This window comes from Sinocyclocheilus grahami, unplaced genomic scaffold (genome assembly GCF_001515645.1).
Source record: "Sinocyclocheilus grahami isolate Dianchi unplaced genomic scaffold, SAMN03320097.WGS_v1.1 scaffold3.1, whole genome shotgun sequence".
Lineage (NCBI taxonomy): Eukaryota > Metazoa > Chordata > Actinopteri > Cypriniformes > Cyprinidae > Sinocyclocheilus > Sinocyclocheilus grahami.
Window position 1 is genome coordinate 4,813,175 of NW_015505182.1, and position 20,737 is coordinate 4,833,911.

The 20,737-nt window shown below is 37.3% G+C and overlaps 1 protein-coding gene across 3 annotated transcripts in view; it reads left to right on the top strand.

Moving 5' to 3' along the window:
• LOC107571704 (signal-induced proliferation-associated 1-like protein 2) overlaps positions 1-20,737 on the top strand; it is a 76,310-nt gene that overhangs the window by 33,300 nt on the left and 22,273 nt on the right. For all 3 annotated transcript variants that reach the window (XM_016258075.1, XM_016258226.1, XM_016258147.1), the window contains exons 2-9: positions 7,251-8,972; positions 9,090-9,217; positions 10,068-10,256; positions 13,738-13,912; positions 14,226-14,329; positions 16,078-16,235; positions 17,656-18,241; positions 20,161-20,435. In XM_016258075.1, the coding sequence (XP_016113561.1) occupies positions 7,604-8,972; positions 9,090-9,217; positions 10,068-10,256; positions 13,738-13,912; positions 14,226-14,329; positions 16,078-16,235; positions 17,656-18,241; positions 20,161-20,435 (2,984 nt within the window). In that variant the 5' untranslated portion in view covers positions 7,251-7,603. The remainder of the gene's footprint in view (positions 1-7,250; positions 8,973-9,089; positions 9,218-10,067; positions 10,257-13,737; positions 13,913-14,225; positions 14,330-16,077; positions 16,236-17,655; positions 18,242-20,160; positions 20,436-20,737) is intronic.

The window sequence follows — 20,737 nt, forward strand, 5'->3', positions numbered from 1 at the left end:
GAGTATGCATTACTTGCTCTAAGCAAGCACTATATAGGATATATCACTATAGGATTTACCCTCTTATACTTTATCGACACGAATTGATAGGTGAAACAACAAACAGCCACCCACAAATAGTCTATAAACAAAGCATCTGGCTGTCTTTGCGTTCACATGACCAACGGTTAAAGTTACTCGTCGTCAGGCTACAGAAGAATACCATAATTCCTCTGTTCAATTAAGACATCGCAGACCTGTAACAACTCAGGCACAACACATAATTGCGAATAACATGCTTTACCTTAACAAATAATCGACCACAGAGTCCAGCGTTTATATTTTTTCTTCGAATCTTTGAGTTAACATGTACTAAACATGAGTGGAATTTGCACTTCAGCGCCCCCACACCTTGATGCTCATGACAAGAATAGCATGTATAGTTATCTTTATTGAAGTGAATTAGGTTTAAATCGCCGTCATGCATGAATGAATTATATTTTTGCAATTTTACACATAATAATCCACGATGATCACATTACACAAAACTGAAATTGCACGTCAAAATAACACATTGTCAATATTTTTTGAGACCCCCCAAAATTTCACATCACGTTTTCAGGGGAGCCCATGTCTTATTAAGGGGAGCCTAGCTCCCCTGTAGTTCGCACCCTGGTTGGCGGTAACAAACCTCAGAAGTCAAGGGGGTGATAGCCTTGCCCTAAAATGTATCTGCAATGCATGTTGTTATTATTAGGGTAGCTAGCTTTAAATATGCCAGCAGTTAAATGAACTTTAACTTGCTCAGCAAGATTGTCTTCAAACTGTTGCTGTAAGAAAAACGTTTACGTTAAAGCGCCCCTGTGGCATTGCTGAGAAAGCGTGCTGGTTTGCGTTATGAATTACTGACACATTTAGCTAGAAGCCAAAGTATGTTTCAGGCCTAGAGTGATTGAAGAAAAATGAGATTTGGAGGAGGAGGTGGGTGTCCCTCATGTTTAAATCCAACTGTCTGTGAGGCAAAATATCTCAATGATAATGCACGCCTGTCTCCTCCACTTCAGTCGCAGCTGAGAATGAGGGAAAATCTGTCTAAACAAGGGCGATTCCAGATGTTATTGATAAGATCGACAATGAGTACATGAAATACTGTGTTCACTTGTGTCATTAACAGGACTTTATCTCTCATTGGGCCGGATGCCATAAACTCCATCACAGACAGTCGTGTCTAGTGTAACAGATGCTGACTGGCTGTCTGTGTTTGTGCCTGTCTGACTCATTTTAACAGCTGATACACGTTATCCAGGTCAGTCAAAGCCAAAAGCTGAGTCTGAAGTCATGAAAGCAAGTGGAAAAAGTGTTTTCTCGCACTTTGACGTATCGAGGGCCTTTTTCTCGTATTAGGAAGGGTAGAAGCAGTCAAGCTGTAAGCTTTTAGCATGAAATTATGGGTCTTCCTTCTTGTTAAAGTTCTGGCAATGAAAATGACAAGATCTTGACATGTTCTGGCACACAAGCCTGCATTCCTGCGTACAACTTGCCAACTAGAGGTCATACCGCTTTGCACAATACTTAGGAAGTAGTCATATCTGGGCTGTATCATACTGCAAATCATGGAAATGTGGGTTATTGCGTTTAAGCCAGAACACTAGCCCAGTTCTAAACCACAGCCCTTTCTCACGGGCCGTTCCCTTTCTGTTTGCTCACTGTTGGAGGGCCGTGTTTGTTTGGTAAACACCTGGAAATTATATTAACCCAAATGGTAAAGGTCAGTTGCTGTATTCCCTTCAGAAAGCCCCCTCAGTGCACCCCCGGGGGTCCAACCTTTCAACTCGTGCCCACACTGCCTGTGAGGATGTGAGGCCTGCCTTTTGTTTGTTTATTGTTCCTAGCCTATTTCTCATTGGGTCTGTTCCTTTTCCTCTCTTTCTCAGTGTTCACATCCTCACATATATTTTGCAGTGGAGTTAGCCTTCAGTTTTGTCATTGTAGAGTTGTCATGTCACATTTTGATCTGAAGTTTGAAAATACAGTGGAAGATAAATCAAGTGCGGACCAACGTAAGATGTTTATTTTTTTACTTTTATTCATAATTAAAATAAATTATTTATTTTATTTGTAGATAGATAGATTTATAGATGTTCTAGATACTGTAGATGTTGTCTATCTAGCCGTCTTTGATTGCCACGTTATGCATTTATTTTTTTATTTTATTTATAATAAAAATACAGTGAAGTGATTGAAGTTTGATTATTTCTTTTTAGATTTTTATTTATGTTTTTATTACAATAAAAACATAATAGTGTTTTATTTTGTATTTTATTGTATTGTATTTTATCTTATTATTCTATGGCTGGATGGATATTTTCTATGCCAAGGTGTAAATTTACATTTACATTATATACGTTTTCTATCAAAGTAATTAGTTATTCTTTTTTTTTAAGAATTTGCAAGTCAAACACTTTTATCCAGATTTTTTATCATAAATGTCTTATGGATTTTAGACCGTGCTAATGAACTCTGTGCTGAAATATCCATGTGAAACAGTAATGTAGGTTTCCTACATGCCGATGCTTAGAATAAATTCAGAAGTGTTTGTGGCATGAGGCATTAGGGCACATCAGCTCCTGGTTCTTGTTATAGTGCCTCTAGCACTGGAATGCATGAGCGCCAAAGAGACTTCGTCCTTACTCCTAACAAGGAACGGGAAATGAGAACACAAGACCTCCCAGCAGCGTCTCAGGAATGAGAAATGTAGGTGAACTCAGGGCTGCAGTGAAAGAGCCTGGAAAGCTTTGACAGCATCTAACAGGGTGTGCCCATGGTAGGGTGTTCACTGAGGCTGATGTCAAAACTTTCTGGTTCTACTAGGTGTCTGCTCACCCCAGTTACCCTGCCGAAACTGCAGGGCTCAATTTACCCAATCCTTCTGTCAAAGTCATACTTTTTCTTTCAATAAATCCCAGGAGCAATGTGGACAGGAAACAATAATCCATTAGGTGTAACCTTGTAGCATCGATTTGGGCTTAGGAAAGTCTCAGTTTCCTGCAGTTTTTCAGTTTCAATCTGTGAAATATAACACACAGTGGGGACCAAATAGATTTAAAGTATGTCTATTTTTTATTTTTTTAATTCCAAAAAAAAAAAATAGAAATATCAACATCATGTGATTTTGGGGGAAAAAAGTCAGATTTGCAAGATAAAAGGTTGCAATTACCTTTTTGTTTGTTTTTTTGTTCCTTCAAAAAACCAAGAAGAAAAAGTCAGAATTGTGAGATGTAAATACAATTTACATAACAATAACATTTCCGTAAAAAGTTAATTTGAAGGTTTTTTTTAATGCATTTTACTGATTATTTTGCATTTGCCTCATTTGCTTTAATGACAGCAGTGCTCAATCTCCAAAAATGTGTGCAAAACTTAATGTTTATGTTATTTAGCATTATTTGAGATCCAAATAGCTTCTTTTGCAACTTCTGGTCCATGTTACAAATTTATTTTTTTGATTAGTAGTGCAGAATCTCAAATATTTCTTTGTTTCTCTTCATCTGAAACCCTCAAACTTTGTTTATTTGGAGATTTAAATTCGATTTAGATTTCCAGATTTTCAGTGTGGAACTTTGGACCTTTCTGTATGTGGGTTGGACAGATGGGGACACTCTATAACTCTCTATAAGTGCGTTGACCTTCTTTCCAGCATTGTTTTGATCTGTTTCATATACCACAAGTCTCTAAAAAGACCACCGTTCCCGTCAGTAATCCTGTAAAGTGTGACGTCGTTTAAATTTAAGTAACATCAGACTAACCAAATCTGTTTTCCGAGAAAACAATCAGAATGTTGTGGATTTATTACCTAACATCAGACAAGAGTGTCCATGTAAGCTGCTTATTCTGATTGTGGAAAAACCTCCTTTGAGTCATGCCTGTCAGGAAGTGGATATTTCTAACAAGAGAAAACACCCTTTAGTTCAAATATTCCCTCATATCTCCTGCCCTATCAAACCCTGGGCAGACAGGGACTCCTTTTAACTTCTGTGGCTGTTGGAAATGATAGACGGCCCAGTGTGGTCACAGTCCCCGCTATAGATCCAGCTGTCTAAATAGATTGGGTCAGTGTGTCTTTGCGGTGGGCGATGATAGCGATGATGAGCTCTGTTGTTTGGGCAGCACGGTGCATGTGAGCAAGCGTTTGAAAGCAGGGGCCCGGCTTATAATGGTAATCAATGACCTGTACAGGAACTGCAGCTGGACGTAGGGCGTTGGAGGGGACAGGATTGGCCATTTGCCTGGCTCTGAATCCCAGCGGGAGATGGTGGGAGGGAGCCTTTCAGATGTGCAATTTGTTGTCCTCTCAAGCCTTTGCTAGTGCTTGATGCTCTGTTTCTCTTTCTTCTCTTGTTTTGGATAAGGCTGATTTATTGAGCAACTAATGCACTTATGCCTCTAAAGACAGTGTACACATTATTATAACACATTTTTCCATTTATTTTGAAGTAAATGAGTCCCAAAACAGATATTTGTTGTATCATAGGAATCACAGTAATGTTGAATGTCTTGGAGAACAACGGACCACCTTCTGACATATTAATTTTTAAAACCTCAGAGGATTCACAGTAATACGTGAATAATTCATGTGAGTTACATTTGATGTTCTTTCAATGATTAAGACGTGAGTTTAGACTGAATGTAGCTATGAAGTGTGGATATTAGATTAGATTAGAACTTTCACATGATTGTTTTTCTTGTGAACCTCTGGAAGAAACTTCCAGAATTTAATTTAAAATAAAAGTTTGTATTTTGCATAGTGAAAATGAAGCCTCTTTTAGGACCATTTAACATTTAACCATTTAATTTTCTTGACAATTAAGCATTTTTTCCTCCCAGGTTCTCAATATGGTAATGTGGGATAAAAGGTAATTACCGTAATGTAATTCATAATAATAGTAGTAATAATAATAAATCCCATACAGCAAATTGTACCATTTATATGTTTTTTAAAGTTGTATTTTACTTTACAACAAAAATAATGTGTTTTACACTACAGTGTGATAATGGCAGTTTTTTTGCACTATGATAATGAGAATTGATGGTATGTGCATAATTCTCAAAATAATGTAATGTGTGTAAATAATAATAATAATAATAATAATTTGTAAAAAAAATCATGTTCTCCTAAATGTTACTAAAATATTTTTATGCGTTTAAAATAGGTGCAAAATATAATATATAATTTATTTGCTTTTTGTTTGAAATAGAATTCTAGACCATTTTTGCTGGTTTTTCTGAGATTTCGTGAGACTCACTCTATCACTTGCCAGGATATCAAAGCTTTGTGTTCTTTCATGAAAGAGAGCCTCCTTACATGTTGCTTTTTCCTCCTTTAAAATTTAACAGCATTCTTTAATAATGAAACAGCTTGTCATTTGTGCACATATTATTTATCTTTTTCTTATGCCTGATGCTAAGTTTAGCCTGACTGGCCCTTTCTGTTCACGCCATGTTCAGATTAACCCAATGTTCAGTGCTTCTGGGAATGCTTACGATCATGGAACCTCTGCATTTTAAATTTTTGATGCACCCATGTTTTAAAAGCAGTAATAGTCTGCATCTCCTCTGGGGATGAACGTGTCGCTTTGACCAAATGTCAGTGCCATGTCTTTTGATAAATATTTAACAGAGATTTACCCTCTATCTAGACGTCAGCTGAAATGGAATATCGTTTTAGAGGAGTTTTTATGATTATGATTTAAAGATTAAAGATTGACGTTATGATTAAAGATTTTCTTGGAATAATATGGTCCCATGAATTGTGTACAATAAGACAAATGTATAAAGTAAGTAAGGTCAATTTTGTTTCCATGTTAATATTAAATCACAGCTCTGAATCCAGTGAATTTCCAGAGTCTAGACAGATATTGCAGTTTGAAAAGGCAAAACTTCGTGGTACACAGCTGGTGTTGATGCTGACACAAAGATGTGTTTATTTCCGAGGGAGGGTTAAAGGTATTGGGGTCAGTGTGTTTGTAACAGACAGAAAAAACTGCACGTCCAAAACACATTATTAATAAATGCTAGTTTAATCAGCTTTCCTTTCGAAGGATTATTTTTAGGTTGCTGAATTTCACAGTGTGTACCCGTGGCGGCGTCTGTCAGTACTGTAATTTTATACTCTCTTCCGTTCTCACTAGTACTTTATTTTTGGATATGATATTGGAAAGCTCTTTCACTGAAAGGCAGTCTCTGGGTTCATTGCACTAAACCAGTAATTCTCAACTGTTTTTTTAGTGCAGAACCCAGATTTTACATTGAATATCAAGTGGTGACCCAAAACAATACCAATATCAAAACAAATGTTCTTAAATTAAATATTAAATATCAACACCCATTGGGCGCACACCCTGTCAGATGCTGTCAAATATCAAATATTGAAATTACTGTGAACTTGTTAAGCCAAGTGTAATTGGAATAGATTTAAGTAACAAAGTTTAATTTCAAAGTGTAATAAATAAAACAAAGTGTTTTCTCCTCCCTTTTGAAGATTCATATGCCTGTTTATTTTGCATTTTTAATAATGAATGATTTTATAGTTTATAGATTTTATAGCATTTTTTTCACTGAGCTCAGTGGAAGAATTTTGTTTTTAAAATTGTGGTGAATTTGGAAAACAATTTAAGGTGGAGAGGTTAACATATTGGTAAATCATTTTAATCATTTGTCATTTTCATTCTGAATTCTGATTAAATATCCAAATAAACCAGCTTGTGTTTTGTTTGCTATTTGTGAAAAAGGACATAAAAAGATTGCCATCTGTCAAGTACTTTCAAATGCAAATTATGTAAATGAAACAAAAATTGCATTATTTTTTCAAAGTTTTGTTAATATCTCTTGAAATAACCACATTGAATATAATTTCAGGTTAAAACTGTAGGGAAAGTGGTCTGGATCTGTTCTGCTATTTATCAGAGGTAGTAGAGTGCCTAGCTCACTAATGCTTTTTCATTTAGATTTTTATCTCTAATTAGTCTGTGCACAAATGTCAAAAAATTGATCCATTTGTTATATAGATGATCCAGAAATGGCATGCATTCAGATGAAAAATAAATGTGCTTTCTGAATAGACATTCAATCCCTTATTAAATTAATTGGTCTTTTTGCTGATGCTTTGTTCAGCTGAGGATTTTGAGTGCTTTGTGTTCTTTCAAGGTCACATTGGTGTCTCTCCCTCCCAAATGGATTCTCTAATGATCTCTCTCTCTCTCGTTTCCTTCCAGAGCATCAGAGAGATCCCACCTGGCTTTGTTAAGCCTACATGCCTGTGAAATGACCGCATCTCCTGCTTGCCCACCCGTGGAGTGAGCTGTTGTCCTTGACAGTGAAACAGAGATAAAGAGAGCCATTCTCCTCCTATGGATTACAGACCCATAAGTCTGAATGCCCTGACGTGGGTCAGTCATCTTTCACAGACGTCTCCCAGCGCCATCAAGCTTCTTCACCATTCCGTAAAATGCTGGAGTTGGAATTTCAGGTCTGGACAATTTCGCGTCAGGTATGAATGTCCCTATCTTTAGGACCAGAGGCACAGCACACGAGGTCGTAGAAGCTTGAGAAGCGCCTCACCTCAGAAATGCAGACCGATGATCTATTTGCCAAAAAGCTTCAAGCCTTGAATGGTAATATGGGACCTCCTGGTGCAAACACACAGGGAACACCAGCAGTGCCCAAGATGGGCGTACGTGCAAGAGTATCCGATTGGCCACAGAAGAAGGATGGCCACGGTCCACTGTCCAGATATGAAAGCCTAATGACGACCTTCCAGAATGGACAACCCAGTCAGTTGCCAGAAGATGTGGTCAAACAAAGCCCAGGTTCTCCTCCCAACCCCAGCTTTCTGGAGGCAAAATATGGTCTTGGTGAACTTCTAAACCACTCTCCTAGTAAAGTTCACCACGCTCTCCAGAAAAGGAGCAACAGTGATGTCACCATCAGCGATATAGGGGCAGAGGACGTGGATCAGACGGCAATTAACCCCAATACAGGTGCCACTTTGCACCGAGAGTACGGAAGCACGTCCTCCATCAATCGCCCGGGTTTGCCCGATGAAGGTTTTTTTGGCAATTTGAAGGTTTTCCAGCCAGAACTCTCGGAGCAACCAAGTGCACCACCTCCGCATGGCTTTCCAGAATTTCGCCGGTATGAGGCTGCCATTTCTCCAAGTCTTCAGACTGCTGCGCAGATTGCACGGGGGGACATTCTCTGCATTCCGAACTACTCAGACTATGTGGACAGTTCGCTCTTCTACAGCCGGGAAAGGGAGAAGTCTTTCCTACAGCGACAGAAATCTGAAAAGGGTGAGACATCCATTTTCCGCAGGCTGAAAACCATGAAAAGTGAGCAGAGGCAACTAAGTGACCATGACGATTGTAGTAGACATGGTCGTCCATTGAGTTTCCAGAGATGTTTTGCCCACTATGACGTACAGAGTGTGCTTTTCAATATTAGCGAGGCTGTTACCAATCGTTCCAACTTGGCACGTCAGAAGAATATTACCACGGGGGCTTCTGCAGCATCCCAACACCAAATGGGTGGGGGAATGGACAGTCCTGACCCCCTGTCTGTTTGCGAATCCCCTTTGGACAGCTGTGAGGAGCTAGGTCAAAAAGCTTGTACAGATCCTGATGAAGGGGATGGGAAGAGCAGTGGTTTGGTGCTGAGCTGCCCGTACTTTCGTAACGAGATAGGTGGTGAAGGTGAAAGGAAACTGAGTGTCACCAAACCAAACAGTGGACCCCACAACAATGTAGGTGACAATTATACCATTGAGTCTACTTTAAGCTCACACTGCACCAATGCGGGGGTTTCCGTCTTGGAAATGTCCCGTGAGAATTACGCCTCTCGTGAAAACTATGCTGTTCCACGGGATTGCATCAAACGCTACATCATTGAGCACATTGACATGGGTGCATACTACTATCACAAATTCTTCTTCAATAAAGGTATGTTTTACAATCTAGATGTTAATTTGATTGGTCTACACAAAAGTGTACTATAGTGATAGATGTGTATCTCTCCCTGTATAATGTTGTTCCCTTCTTATTCTCTTTTCTTTAAAGAACACCAGAACTACTTTGGTGTTGATGAGAACTTGGGCCCAGTGGCAGTTAGCCTTCGGAGAGAGAAACTGGAGGAGGGGAAGGAGGGACCACAGTATAATTATAGGGTCATCTTCAGGACCAGCGAGGTAGAACTGCGTCTGTAAAACACACTGTTTAACGCACATCATTTAACTATTTTTTTTTTTTTAGATCAATTGGTCTTTGAGCCATTTATGTTTAGGGGAATAACTTTAATTACATATACTCATTGCCTTTGTGTACCATATGTATATATATATATATGTATGTATGTATATATCAGTGTATATATCCGTTTATACAGTATATACACTGGCAATGAGTGGACATTCCATTCATTTATAATTGATTTCCATCTTTCCATTAAGTGCATTTCCCAAAGCTTTTATATCATTCCTTCTGAATACAAATCAGAGCTGCCTCAATAACAGCATTGATTGTTTTGAAAATCAGCTCAAGATGGATGATGTCTGTGGCGTACTATTGATTTTTCCATGTATGGTGATATAAATTACCTTACTGTACTACATGATTCTCACCACTGACGCTATAAAAGTCCCAACCAGTGCGGCTTTCAAAATGGCAAGAGATCTTTCATATGTGGCCTGCCAGGGGTTTCCTAAGGGCGATGGGAAAGTTTGCTGAACTGGCGGTTGAGCGTACAATGGACCTCTTGCTAAAAGCCAAAGCGTTACTTCAGCATTCGCCACAGTTAGTTGAACTCAATTATTCGTCAGAAAGATTGGCAGAGCATGTCGCTGGATTCAGCATCATTGCAGGGACACTCTTAGAGAGTGCTTTGCCATTTGAGAGGCAACTGCAATGGTTTATCCATCTGTTCATCATTTGAGAATGCTGTGTATTCATTTAATAGATACATTTGCTCAGTTCAACCAACACTGTGAACTCTTTCCTTTTTTTGCTAAACTTCTCTCTCTTCACTCTGTCCATCTTCAGCTCACCACTTTGAGAGGCTCAATTCTGGAGGATGCCGTCCCCTCCACGGCTAAGCATGGGACTTCCCGTGGACTCCCTCTTAAAGAGGTGCTGGAGTACGTAGTTCCTGAGGTCAACATTCAGTGCCTTAGACTGGCCAGCAGCTCACCTAAAGTCCCAGAACAACTGCTGAAGCTGGATCAGCAGGGGGTAAGTACTGTACTAAAGCTCTACAGTCAGTTTTACACACATAAATGGTAAACAAATTACTTGATTTAAGTTTAAATACTATAAACCATATAGGCCCTATGATTTACACAATGCGGAAAGCATGGATGGAATTGTGGAATCCAGTCATAAAAATTTAATTTACTTCATAACGCAGAACGTCACAGAATTTGCCAAATTTTGGATGGATACATCAAAAGTAGGTAAACTACACTAAAATCAAAAACGCGATATGGACTAGTGTCTGTAAATATTAAGCTGCAAAAATACCATTTAAATAGGAATTCTGCATATTCTGTGAGAATGAACGGCACAGACACGTGGTGTAGTTTACTACATGACGCTCGCAGTCTCTGCCGCCTGAATATATGAGTATATGAACACATATATTCATGAGCATTTTACCGTTTCTTTTGAGTAAAACTATCATTATATACAAATGGAAACTTAAAGGTCTTCACAGCAACCCGTCAAAATAAAAGTTCAGTTTAACTTGAAGAAACCATGACAGAGATATTACTTAATTTAATGATAGTACTTCTACTAATAAAATTGTTATTAAAACATTATTTTTAAAGGAATATTTACCAGATAAATTATTTACCAGAATTTGCAGAAAAATATAAATACACAACACAGTATTTCTGAAAAAAATAAATAAATAAAGTAATATTTCTGTTAATTAGACATGTTTTTTCATTAATAACATTTAATTTAACCATTAAAACAGAGTCTAGAAAAATTAAAACGGGAAAAAAACGGACTCCAGAAAAATTTTAATGGAAAAAATGGGAAAAAAAACTGATTTTGTGACAAATAAAACTGATTTCATAGGACTCTAACCATGCATTAAATAAAAATGAAGAACTAAGTAATTATTTATATATGTATTTATTTAGTTTTGCAAGAAGATAGTCTTTGACCTAGTATGGCATTTAAATAGTAACAGAATATATCATATCTGTTATTATATTGTGTACTTTTGCACTGGAACAGTTCCAGGACTGGAACTATACCTTTTATAAATCTCTAAAATATTAGATGTGTATGTGACCATTTTAATCAGCGCCCTGTAGTGTGACATGCTGTAATTAATCTAAATTAGTTTTAGACATGATTTATTCTTATTTTATAATTGTATAATTTTCAGTTTTATGTCCTCTTATTAACTGAGAGACTGTATTGAATATATTTGTTTGTTATGCCGTATGACCATTTAAAATGAATTCATCAGTTTATAAATTACAATTGAATTGCAGTCTTGTAAAAGAAATGTTGTAGTTACAGGACATAAGATATACTGTCTCCCTTATACAGATATGTTAATTTATTCAAAAAATTGGATGATAAATAATACATGTCCATGAACTTTTATACATTAACTACCCAAACTACCCCTTGTAAGTGCTTGAATTGGTAAAATATACAACACGCATTTCCCCACAATACAGCCAGACTGTAAAATGATCGTACCACCATTTGGACAGTAAGAGACAGTTTGGCTAACACAAACTGACAGGTGGGAAGAAACTTCATTCTCTGGGATGATTCATAGCATACAGAGTACAATGTTGTGAACCGTACATGTCCGCAAGGCTTGTAATTACTAAGACATAATCAAGTGGGGGTTTAAGGAACCATCAGTTATATCCTTCATACGTCCCATTTGCTTAGTTTTAATGCATACTGATAAAACCAGAAACAGATGTTTTAAACTTCTGCTGATGATGTGATGTCCTTAAATGCTGTTGTTCATTTGATAACTTAAGCAAGATTGAGCTTGTAAAGTGGCTCCTCTGGGCAAGGCGCCTATCAGGTGCCGCTGATGGCCTTATAGCATTTCCGTTTGAGGGTTCAAATTGCAGGTGTGTCAGGATGAGACAGTGTTTTACTAAAGAAGCCTTTTATAAAAACAAAGATCCAATTACTTATTGACAGACCCAGACTTGCACATCTCAGGGCTAGAGTAGAACAGAGAGATGAGCAGTTTTGTCAGTAAACTGACTGAATGGAATCTGAGAAACAGTTAAAGTCTTGATCGATATTGCAGCCACACGACGGCCAGAGGGGAAAATCTGAAGAGTAACCCTGTAGAACAAGGAATGCATTGAAAGAGGCTAATTGTAAAATTAAGGTTCGTAATTATTTCAAGTGGTATTTTGTCATCTCAAATCAATCAACTGTAAAATGATAATTCAGCTATTGTCTGCATTTCCAGCGCTCAGACAAAAGATAACTAGTTTTCAAGGCAAATAATTTGGCAAAAAAACGCTGAAAACATCACCATGGCAACCACCTAGCCACACATACCGGCCACTTGACCCGTCTGAGACGCTGCCAACTGTGACCAGCAGCACTTATGGTGAAAATGAAAGAAAAGAAAATCATTGCTCATCTTATGCTTTCTTGAGTCCCCGTCTTTGTCCAGTTCTTCATCTCGCCCTCCATATTCTCTCCCAGTTCTACCCTCTCTGATAACGGTGGGGTTTTTTTCTCCTCTAAAGACTGTTGGTGGCATTTTATGGCACAAAAGCCAAAGCAATTGTAAGAATAGCACTAAAACTGCTTTTACCGTTTTTGAAAAATTGGAGATTTTGGACAATTGCCATAGACCTCTTAAAATTCCTGTCGTTGTAAACCAGCATTTTTCAGTATGTCATCTGCTCATAAATTCCTATTATTATGAATGTTAAGTATTATATTTTTGACATACTGTTCGTTATCTTTTAATAATTGTCTAAATAATTGTCTGGCTCTGCACTTTTTTTTGCCTGTTTAAAGGCCTGTGTCTGGTTCCAATGCTTCTTTCTTTAGTTTATGGCTTGTATGTGTGTCTCATACATAATGCAAAAGTGGCATCTGAGGCCAGTCCACATGTCATTACGTGTCAGGCTTTCGTGTAGATTGATAGCACTTAACATGACTAAATCACCACTTGTGGTAGGCGATGTATACCACCGTTCCATAATATGCTTTAAGAGTGCTTTTGAAGGTTTCCTGTACAAAGATTGGATAAATATATCACTTTTTACGGTGTTCTTTTAGACTTGATTCTGTTTCGTAATCCTGCCATGCAATGTGTAAGGGACAGTACTGATATTTTTTATATTGTTACTTGAAATAATGTGGGAAAATATTTATAATATTTAATTTAAATTATGTGGAAAAAAAAGACCAAAGAATGATACAATACATGAAATGACCACAGTTTGGAAGATCAGTTGCAAGGAACCAGTCAAATATACTGTACAGTATAATGGTCATTTTTGGAAAAATAAAATGACCACAGAATGCAGCAAATCCAGTATTCCGCAGAGACGTGTAATAGGTGTAATTAGGGCTTTGCTATACTCTGTGAAGGATGTAATAACTGGTTCACACTGAAGGTTAATACACAAAAAAACTTGTCAAATATCATTATAATGATTGAAACTGATTATGTTTTTATTTTTGGAAATTGTAGCTGAGTTACCAGCACAAAGTGGGCATCCTTTACTGCCAGGCTGGGCAGCGCACAGAGGAGGAGATGTACAATAATGAGAGTGGTAGTCCCGCACTGGAAGAGTTTCTAGATCTACTAGGTCAGAAAGTCCGACTGAAGGGGTTCAACAAGTACAGGGCACAGCTGGACAACAAAAGTAAGTGCTGCTCTCACGATGATATTTTCGAAATGTATGAATGTTTGATCCACTTTCGCTGCTGTGAATCTTTGACAAGCCAAAAAGCTGCTTGGCAGCTTCAGGTTAATTTCTGAAATGGGTTTTGTTAATACCATATTTGTTCTCGGTCGGTGCATTGGACAGTTTCTCATAATCTCTTAGTCTGTGCAGATGAGCCATTTGCAAATTAATATTGAACTGCAAGAGACTAATTTCATATTTCATCATCAGTATCTTTTTAATTTACTGCCTTTATACTGATATGCGTGATATAATCGCATCGTTTCTGCAGCGGATTCCACTGGCACTCACTCTCTCTACACCGCCTATAAAGACTTTGAACTGATGTTTCACGTCTCTACAATGCTGCCCTACACACCCAACAACAGACAACAAGTGAGTCGGACACATTTCATAGTTAATACCTTCTTTTCATTTACTCATCTTTATGATCCAAGGCCATATGACCTTTTCAGATGGAACTTAAAGGGAGATATTTAGAGTTTTATATATTTGAGTTCTTAAGCTATTTCTGTTCATCAAAGAATCCTGAAAAAACGGGAAAAAATTAAACAGCACAATCATTTTCAACATTGCTAATAATAATAAACATCTCTTGCGCACCAAATCAGCATATTAGAGTGATTTCTGAAGTATCATGTAACACTGGAGTAATGATGCTAAAAATTCAGCTTTACAATCACAGAAATAAATTACATTATTAAATATATATATATATACAGTGGTGTGAAAAGGTTTTTGCCCCCTTCCTGTTTTTTTTTAATTTTTTATTATTTTTAAAGCATTTATGTAAAATTGTAATAGTGTTTTACAATATTACTGTCTTTGCTGTAAAAATGTTAAATACTAAAAAAAAAATTTTTAATGGTAGTGTAAGTAACTGATGACAACACTGATTTAATGGTAGAAATTTAACGTGTAGATAGGTGTGATTTATAATTTCTTTATTGCAAACAAAAAAGCATATAATCCTAGATAGACTGGCCTTTCTGCTGATTTATGCACACTTGAACAAGCACCTGCGCGAATGAGATTCAGGTCTGAACACTTACTCATGCCTGTCTACACAAAACTCTTATCAGCCCTCGTCAGTTCTCTATTCAAGTGGCTGGTCTTGATCTGTGCATCTTTACAGACCTCACAGAACCTAGACCAATTGTCCTGCATCCTGCTAATTGTAAACACTTCAGCGGGCAGGCCATGTTGTCATGGCAACTGTCTGAATGCCCCATCTTTAAAAAAAAAAAAAAAAAACTCCCTTTCCAGTTGCCCAGACAAGGCACAGATTTTAGTGTTACGTGAAGAGCAGGACATATCAGGGCTAATTAATTAGAAATGCATCATTTTCTGATGGTGAAAGGCTGTTCTTATTTATTTGGTGGAACAAATTTTAAAAGATTTATTTCCCTTATCCGCTGTACTTTTCAATGGGCGGAACAATCCTAATCGAGTCTGCCGCAGATTAATTTACCACCGTAACAGCTTTCTATCAATGACTTCCTGAAATCCCCATGGCTAGACTGAGCTCAGTCGGATGATAAAATTGAGATTTGTGCTTTTAAAAGAAAGCTTTTTTATAGAATGAGTAGAAAGAGAAGTATAGGAGCCCTTGCTTGGGTCTTTATTTGTCTGATTTGCGGGATTTGTTGTTTTCTGTCCATTGGATCATGGTCCTATAGGGATAATCTTGGAAAATAAGCTGGTGAAGATCTCCACGGCTTTGAGCTTTAAATTAAGTACACCTCTCTCTGATCCTCTTTCTTTTCTTTGCTGACAGAGAGATGAGCCCAAGGGATATACAGTAGACTACAGCTAAACCATTTACACATTACTTACGCTTTCTTATAGAAACAGTTGTTTATCCAGTATGCAGTAAATTATATGTGGATGTTTCTGTTGATACTTTTTTTTTCATTTATATGAAAAAAAATATTTATTTTTAACGTTTTATTTTTTATTTATTTTTTATTTATCCTGTTATGCATGCATTTCCACTTTTGGACAGTGTGTTTGAAGTTTGTTTTTGCTTTGGGTTTTTCATTGGATGGCATTAACTGTAACTAGTTTCTTGTTCAAATGTGCACTATGATGACTGTCTTCTTATGATGTGTTTCCCCATCCAGCTACTGAGGAAAAGGCACATTGGAAATGACATCGTTACCATCATTTTCCAGGAACCAGGAGCTTTTCCATTCACACCCCAAAACATACGCTCTCACTTTCAACATGTCTTCATCATCATCAAAGTCCACAATCCTTGCACAGAGCATGTGTGTTACAGGTAAAATGTCAGTTATTTACCATTTTTAGCCTAGCCTTTAAAATAAAAGCTTCTGTTTTACAATTAGAAAGGTGGATTAGCTTATACGTGGCTTTGCTAAACAAAATACTGTTTTTTGCAAAGTCATACCCAATCCGTCCTGAATAAATCCAATTTTGTAAATGAAAGAACTCATTCTGTTGGGACGGGGGGCAGAGGTAGACAAAGATGCTTTCCAAACAGCTTGGTGACCGTCAGATTTGACCTCTCAGAACGATAGGGAGGATTAAAGGATAAGATCGAAGAGAATTCAATTTCCAGTCTTATTTACTCAGTGTGTACCTCTTAAGCTTGTTCAGCGTAACGTTGCAGAGAGCTGAGGGAGGCTGGAACCTGGCTCAAAGTAAAATTGCCCATCTCTTCTTCTGAGCAGATCTATGAGAGACTGCTGCGGAAAGATTTCTGAATTGATGTCAGTGTTGAAGTCAAACGGAAAAGCACTCTATGTATTCTTCTTACAGGGGACATGTTCTTCAGCCTTTTGCACATATTACAGATATTTAAAGTTGAGCTTAATATGTGGAGACAGATGGAAGCCATTCATAGGTTGATTGGATTAATGTCCCGATAAAAGGATATATAAAATAAATATATTTTAAAAATATTATATTTATATAAAAATATATTATATTTAGTACTGTCTAGTAAGTTTACTTAAGTAATTTTATTATTATATTTAAGTTATTTAATTAAGTGTTAATTAAGTGCTGTTAATTAATCGTGATTAATCGCATCCAAAATAAATGTTTTTGTTTACATAATATGTGTACTGTGTATATTTATTATATTATATAAATACACACTCATAAAGTATATATTTTGAAGTATATACATTTATTTATTTATATTTTTATATTTTATATTATATATAAATATAATATAATATATTTTATATATAAACATAACATATTTTTCTCAAATATATACATGCATGTGTTTGTATTTATATATAAATAATAAATATGCACAGATATATTACACTTATATTAATCACGATTAATCGTTTGACAATATTATTATATTATATTGTATTGTATTGTATTGTATTGCTCACCAGAGCTGTTTTTATTTAGGGGGAAAACTGTAAAAAACTAAACAAACAAAAAAAGCCTCTTTACAACTGTTTTCTATTTTAATATAATTTAACATGTAATTTAGTCTTATGATTTTAGCAACCATTTCTTTCGTTCTCAGTGTCGCAAGATCCTTCAGAAATCCTAATATATTTGTGGAATATCTAATATCATACCGAAGTATCCTAATATCTTTGTGGAAACCATGATACATTTTTTTAGGATTCTTTAATGAGTAGAACGTTCAAAAGAGCATCATTTATTTCAAGTGACTAAAACTCATTTCATCGTATTTCTTTACTTAATAGTGTTGCAGTTGCCAGATCCAAAGACGTGCCTGCGTTTGGACCTCCCATACCCAAGGGGGTGATGTTCCCAAAGTCTGCTGTATTCCGGGACTTCCTGCTGGCCAAGGTGATCAATAGTGAAAACGCGGCCCACAAGTCTGAGAAGTTCCGTGCCATGGCGACGCGTACCCGCCAGGAATACCTTAAAGACCTTGTGGACAACTTTACCAGTGCAACGCCTGTGGAAGCCTCGGGTGCAAAATTCAGCTTTATCACCCTAGGCGCCAAAAGGAAGGAGCGCAGTCGGCCAAGGAACAATGCTCATCTGTACAGTACGGGAGCCATCACGTGGCCGGTGGTTGCTTGGGACAGTTGCCAGTCCACTGATATTGGTTGTTTGCTGGCCATCTCCCGAGAGTTTGTGGTGCTCATTGAGGAAGCGTCCCGAGAAGTGGTTTTCAACTGTTACTGCAAGGACGTGATTGGTTGGAGCTCGTCCTCAATGGTGGGCAGGGTAAAGCTCTTTTACGAGCGCAGCGACTGTGTGGTGTTTTCCGTGCAGGACGGATGCCCAGAGGAAGTTCGAGAGGTCGTACAACGATTAGAGGTATGAGTAGCCAATCCAGGATGAAATATCAAGTTTTATCTAAGCTGAAGCTGAAACCAAACTTGCCTTTTACTGTGAATAAGTGAGCACTGTTGGTATACAGGATCAAGTTTCTCTTGGAATCAGGGGCCAAGGGTCAATGGATTAGCATTAGAAAGGTAGAAAGACCATGTTAGAGCAGATTACTTTACCTTAGCTTACCTTAAGCTTGCCAGAACATTCACTTTATTCACTCTGGGATAAATACATACATCAACACATACCTTCATAAATCAATATTAGTTCTGCTTCTTGCTTTATTGCCATCCCATTCAAGCTCAGTTGGTCTAGACCTGCAGACATACACTGCACTTTTTACAGTGCAGTGGAGGTTTAAATGGGTGTACATGCTGTTTAGGTTGATGGACCCAGTCAGCATGTGAGGTCCATTCTCTTTGTGGGATTTGACAGCTTGTAAAATACCGTCCTTTGACTCTTAAACATGCTCTTAAATGTGTTTATTGCATTGGGTGGTTTGCTGTCATCATCATAGCATTTGTGCAGCAGACCATCAGCACGTTTTTCTTCATTTACTTAGCCTCATGTTGTTTCAAACCTATACAACTGACTTGTGTATATATATATATATATATATATATTGAACACAAAATTAGACCCCCCCCCCCTTTTTTTTTTTGAAGCCAGGGACTTTTTTTTTTAAAAAAAAAAAAAAATAAAAAAACCAAAAAAAACAGTTGAAACGTTCGAAAAAATTTTTTATATAATATAGTAATATGGTTTAGTATGGTAAAAACCAAGTTATGTCTGTATTGTTGAGCAACAGATCTTTTCGAATTAAAAAAAAAGGAAGCTTATAATTCATTTTAACCACCTCAGTCTCTTCAAGGTGCTTTTGTTGTTTTTGTGGTTGCTTAGAAAAGGTGCCTTTGGGCTCTTAGCAACTTTGCGGAGTCAGAGTAATATCAGCTTACCTGAGGTTTGCTTAAAACTGTTTGTTTTCAGATCAAGTAGTTGCATGCAGAAGGTTTAAGCTGTTTTATCCAAAACACATTTGTTTAAGGTGTCAGGGGGCAGATTAATGGAAAATCCTCTAAAGAAAGAAATGAAGACCTTTCTTAAGAAATTCCAAACAGTTCAACTCAGTTCATCTTTTTTTTTCTTGAGAAAAGGGTTTTGGCATTATCTAGTTTGTATGGCAGTTCTATGACTAGCTGATCAGCTCAAAGGCCGTGTTTCTGAATTATGTTGTAACATTAAAATCCCCAATTGACTTGTTTTTGTAGAATTGTTACTAAATTCAAATTCAACAAAAATCATGTCACACAATCATTGTTTACATTATCGATCCTTGGTGTGAACTTGTGCACATCCCTAGTAGTAGTATGATGCATTATATGTAGCTAGTGTTATGTTTTAATGCTTAATTACAACAATTTGAAAAATAATAATAACAAATTTTAATAATAATAATAAATTAATATAACATCTTACCTTCTGGGATTTAAGACAAGTTCTAGGTTATCCTAAGTTTAAGAAATGATTTATGGTTTTCATAAAGTTAATTTTGAAGAAGTTTTAATAAATGTTTTTTTGGGAATACAAAATATTCTAAATAAGAAGAAAATGTGAATCTGGCCCCAGGTTGTCTGTTCGGGTTGTAGGGATGTGTTATTCATGAGACAACCAGTCTGTTGTGTTTTCCCATGTTGCTTTGACATCGGTTAATTTCATCCTTGAGAGACCTGGCTTCAACAATCATCTATATCTCTGCGTACCTGCTTACCCATCTGCATGCTTACCTGTGCAGGACCCTCTGCCCATTATCACAGCACAGATTTTATCTTCAAAAGTCGCTGAGGTGACAAAAAGCCCAGTTTCAGATGGTTAAAGTTTGTTTGTCTGTTCTAACTTCCCTGCAGATGGTCACCAGGGGTTGTGAGGCGCTAGAGATGACCCTGCGCAGAAATGCCCTGGGCCAGCTAGGATTCCATGTCAACTTTGAGGGTGTAATAGCCGATGTGGAGCCATTCGGGTTTGCCTGGCAGGCAGGACTTCGCCCCGGCTGCCGTTTGTTGGAGATCTGCAAGGTCGCTGTTGGGACTCTAACTCATGAGCAGACAATTGAATATCTGCGGACCTCCACACCTGTTACAGTGGTGGTCATACAGCCACATGAGGATGGCACCCCCAGAAGGTACACTTGGTCCTTCATCTTGGCAGAAGCTTAAAATGTGAAAAAATGTTTGTACAAAGATGAAGCACTTGTTATGAACCTTAATCTGGTAATTTCTATATCATGTTGTGGCCACATTTACAACCCTCAAAATTGAACCTTTATCCTTTATTAAATGTATCTCATGGACAGATGGGCCACACCAATTTCTCATGGGTCACCAGAGGTCACGTTCTGAAGAGAAAATTAATCTTCTTGAGATAATCTGTGAATAATATGATCATAGTCTGCTCGTGTTTTTTTTTTGGGGGGGGGGGGGGGGG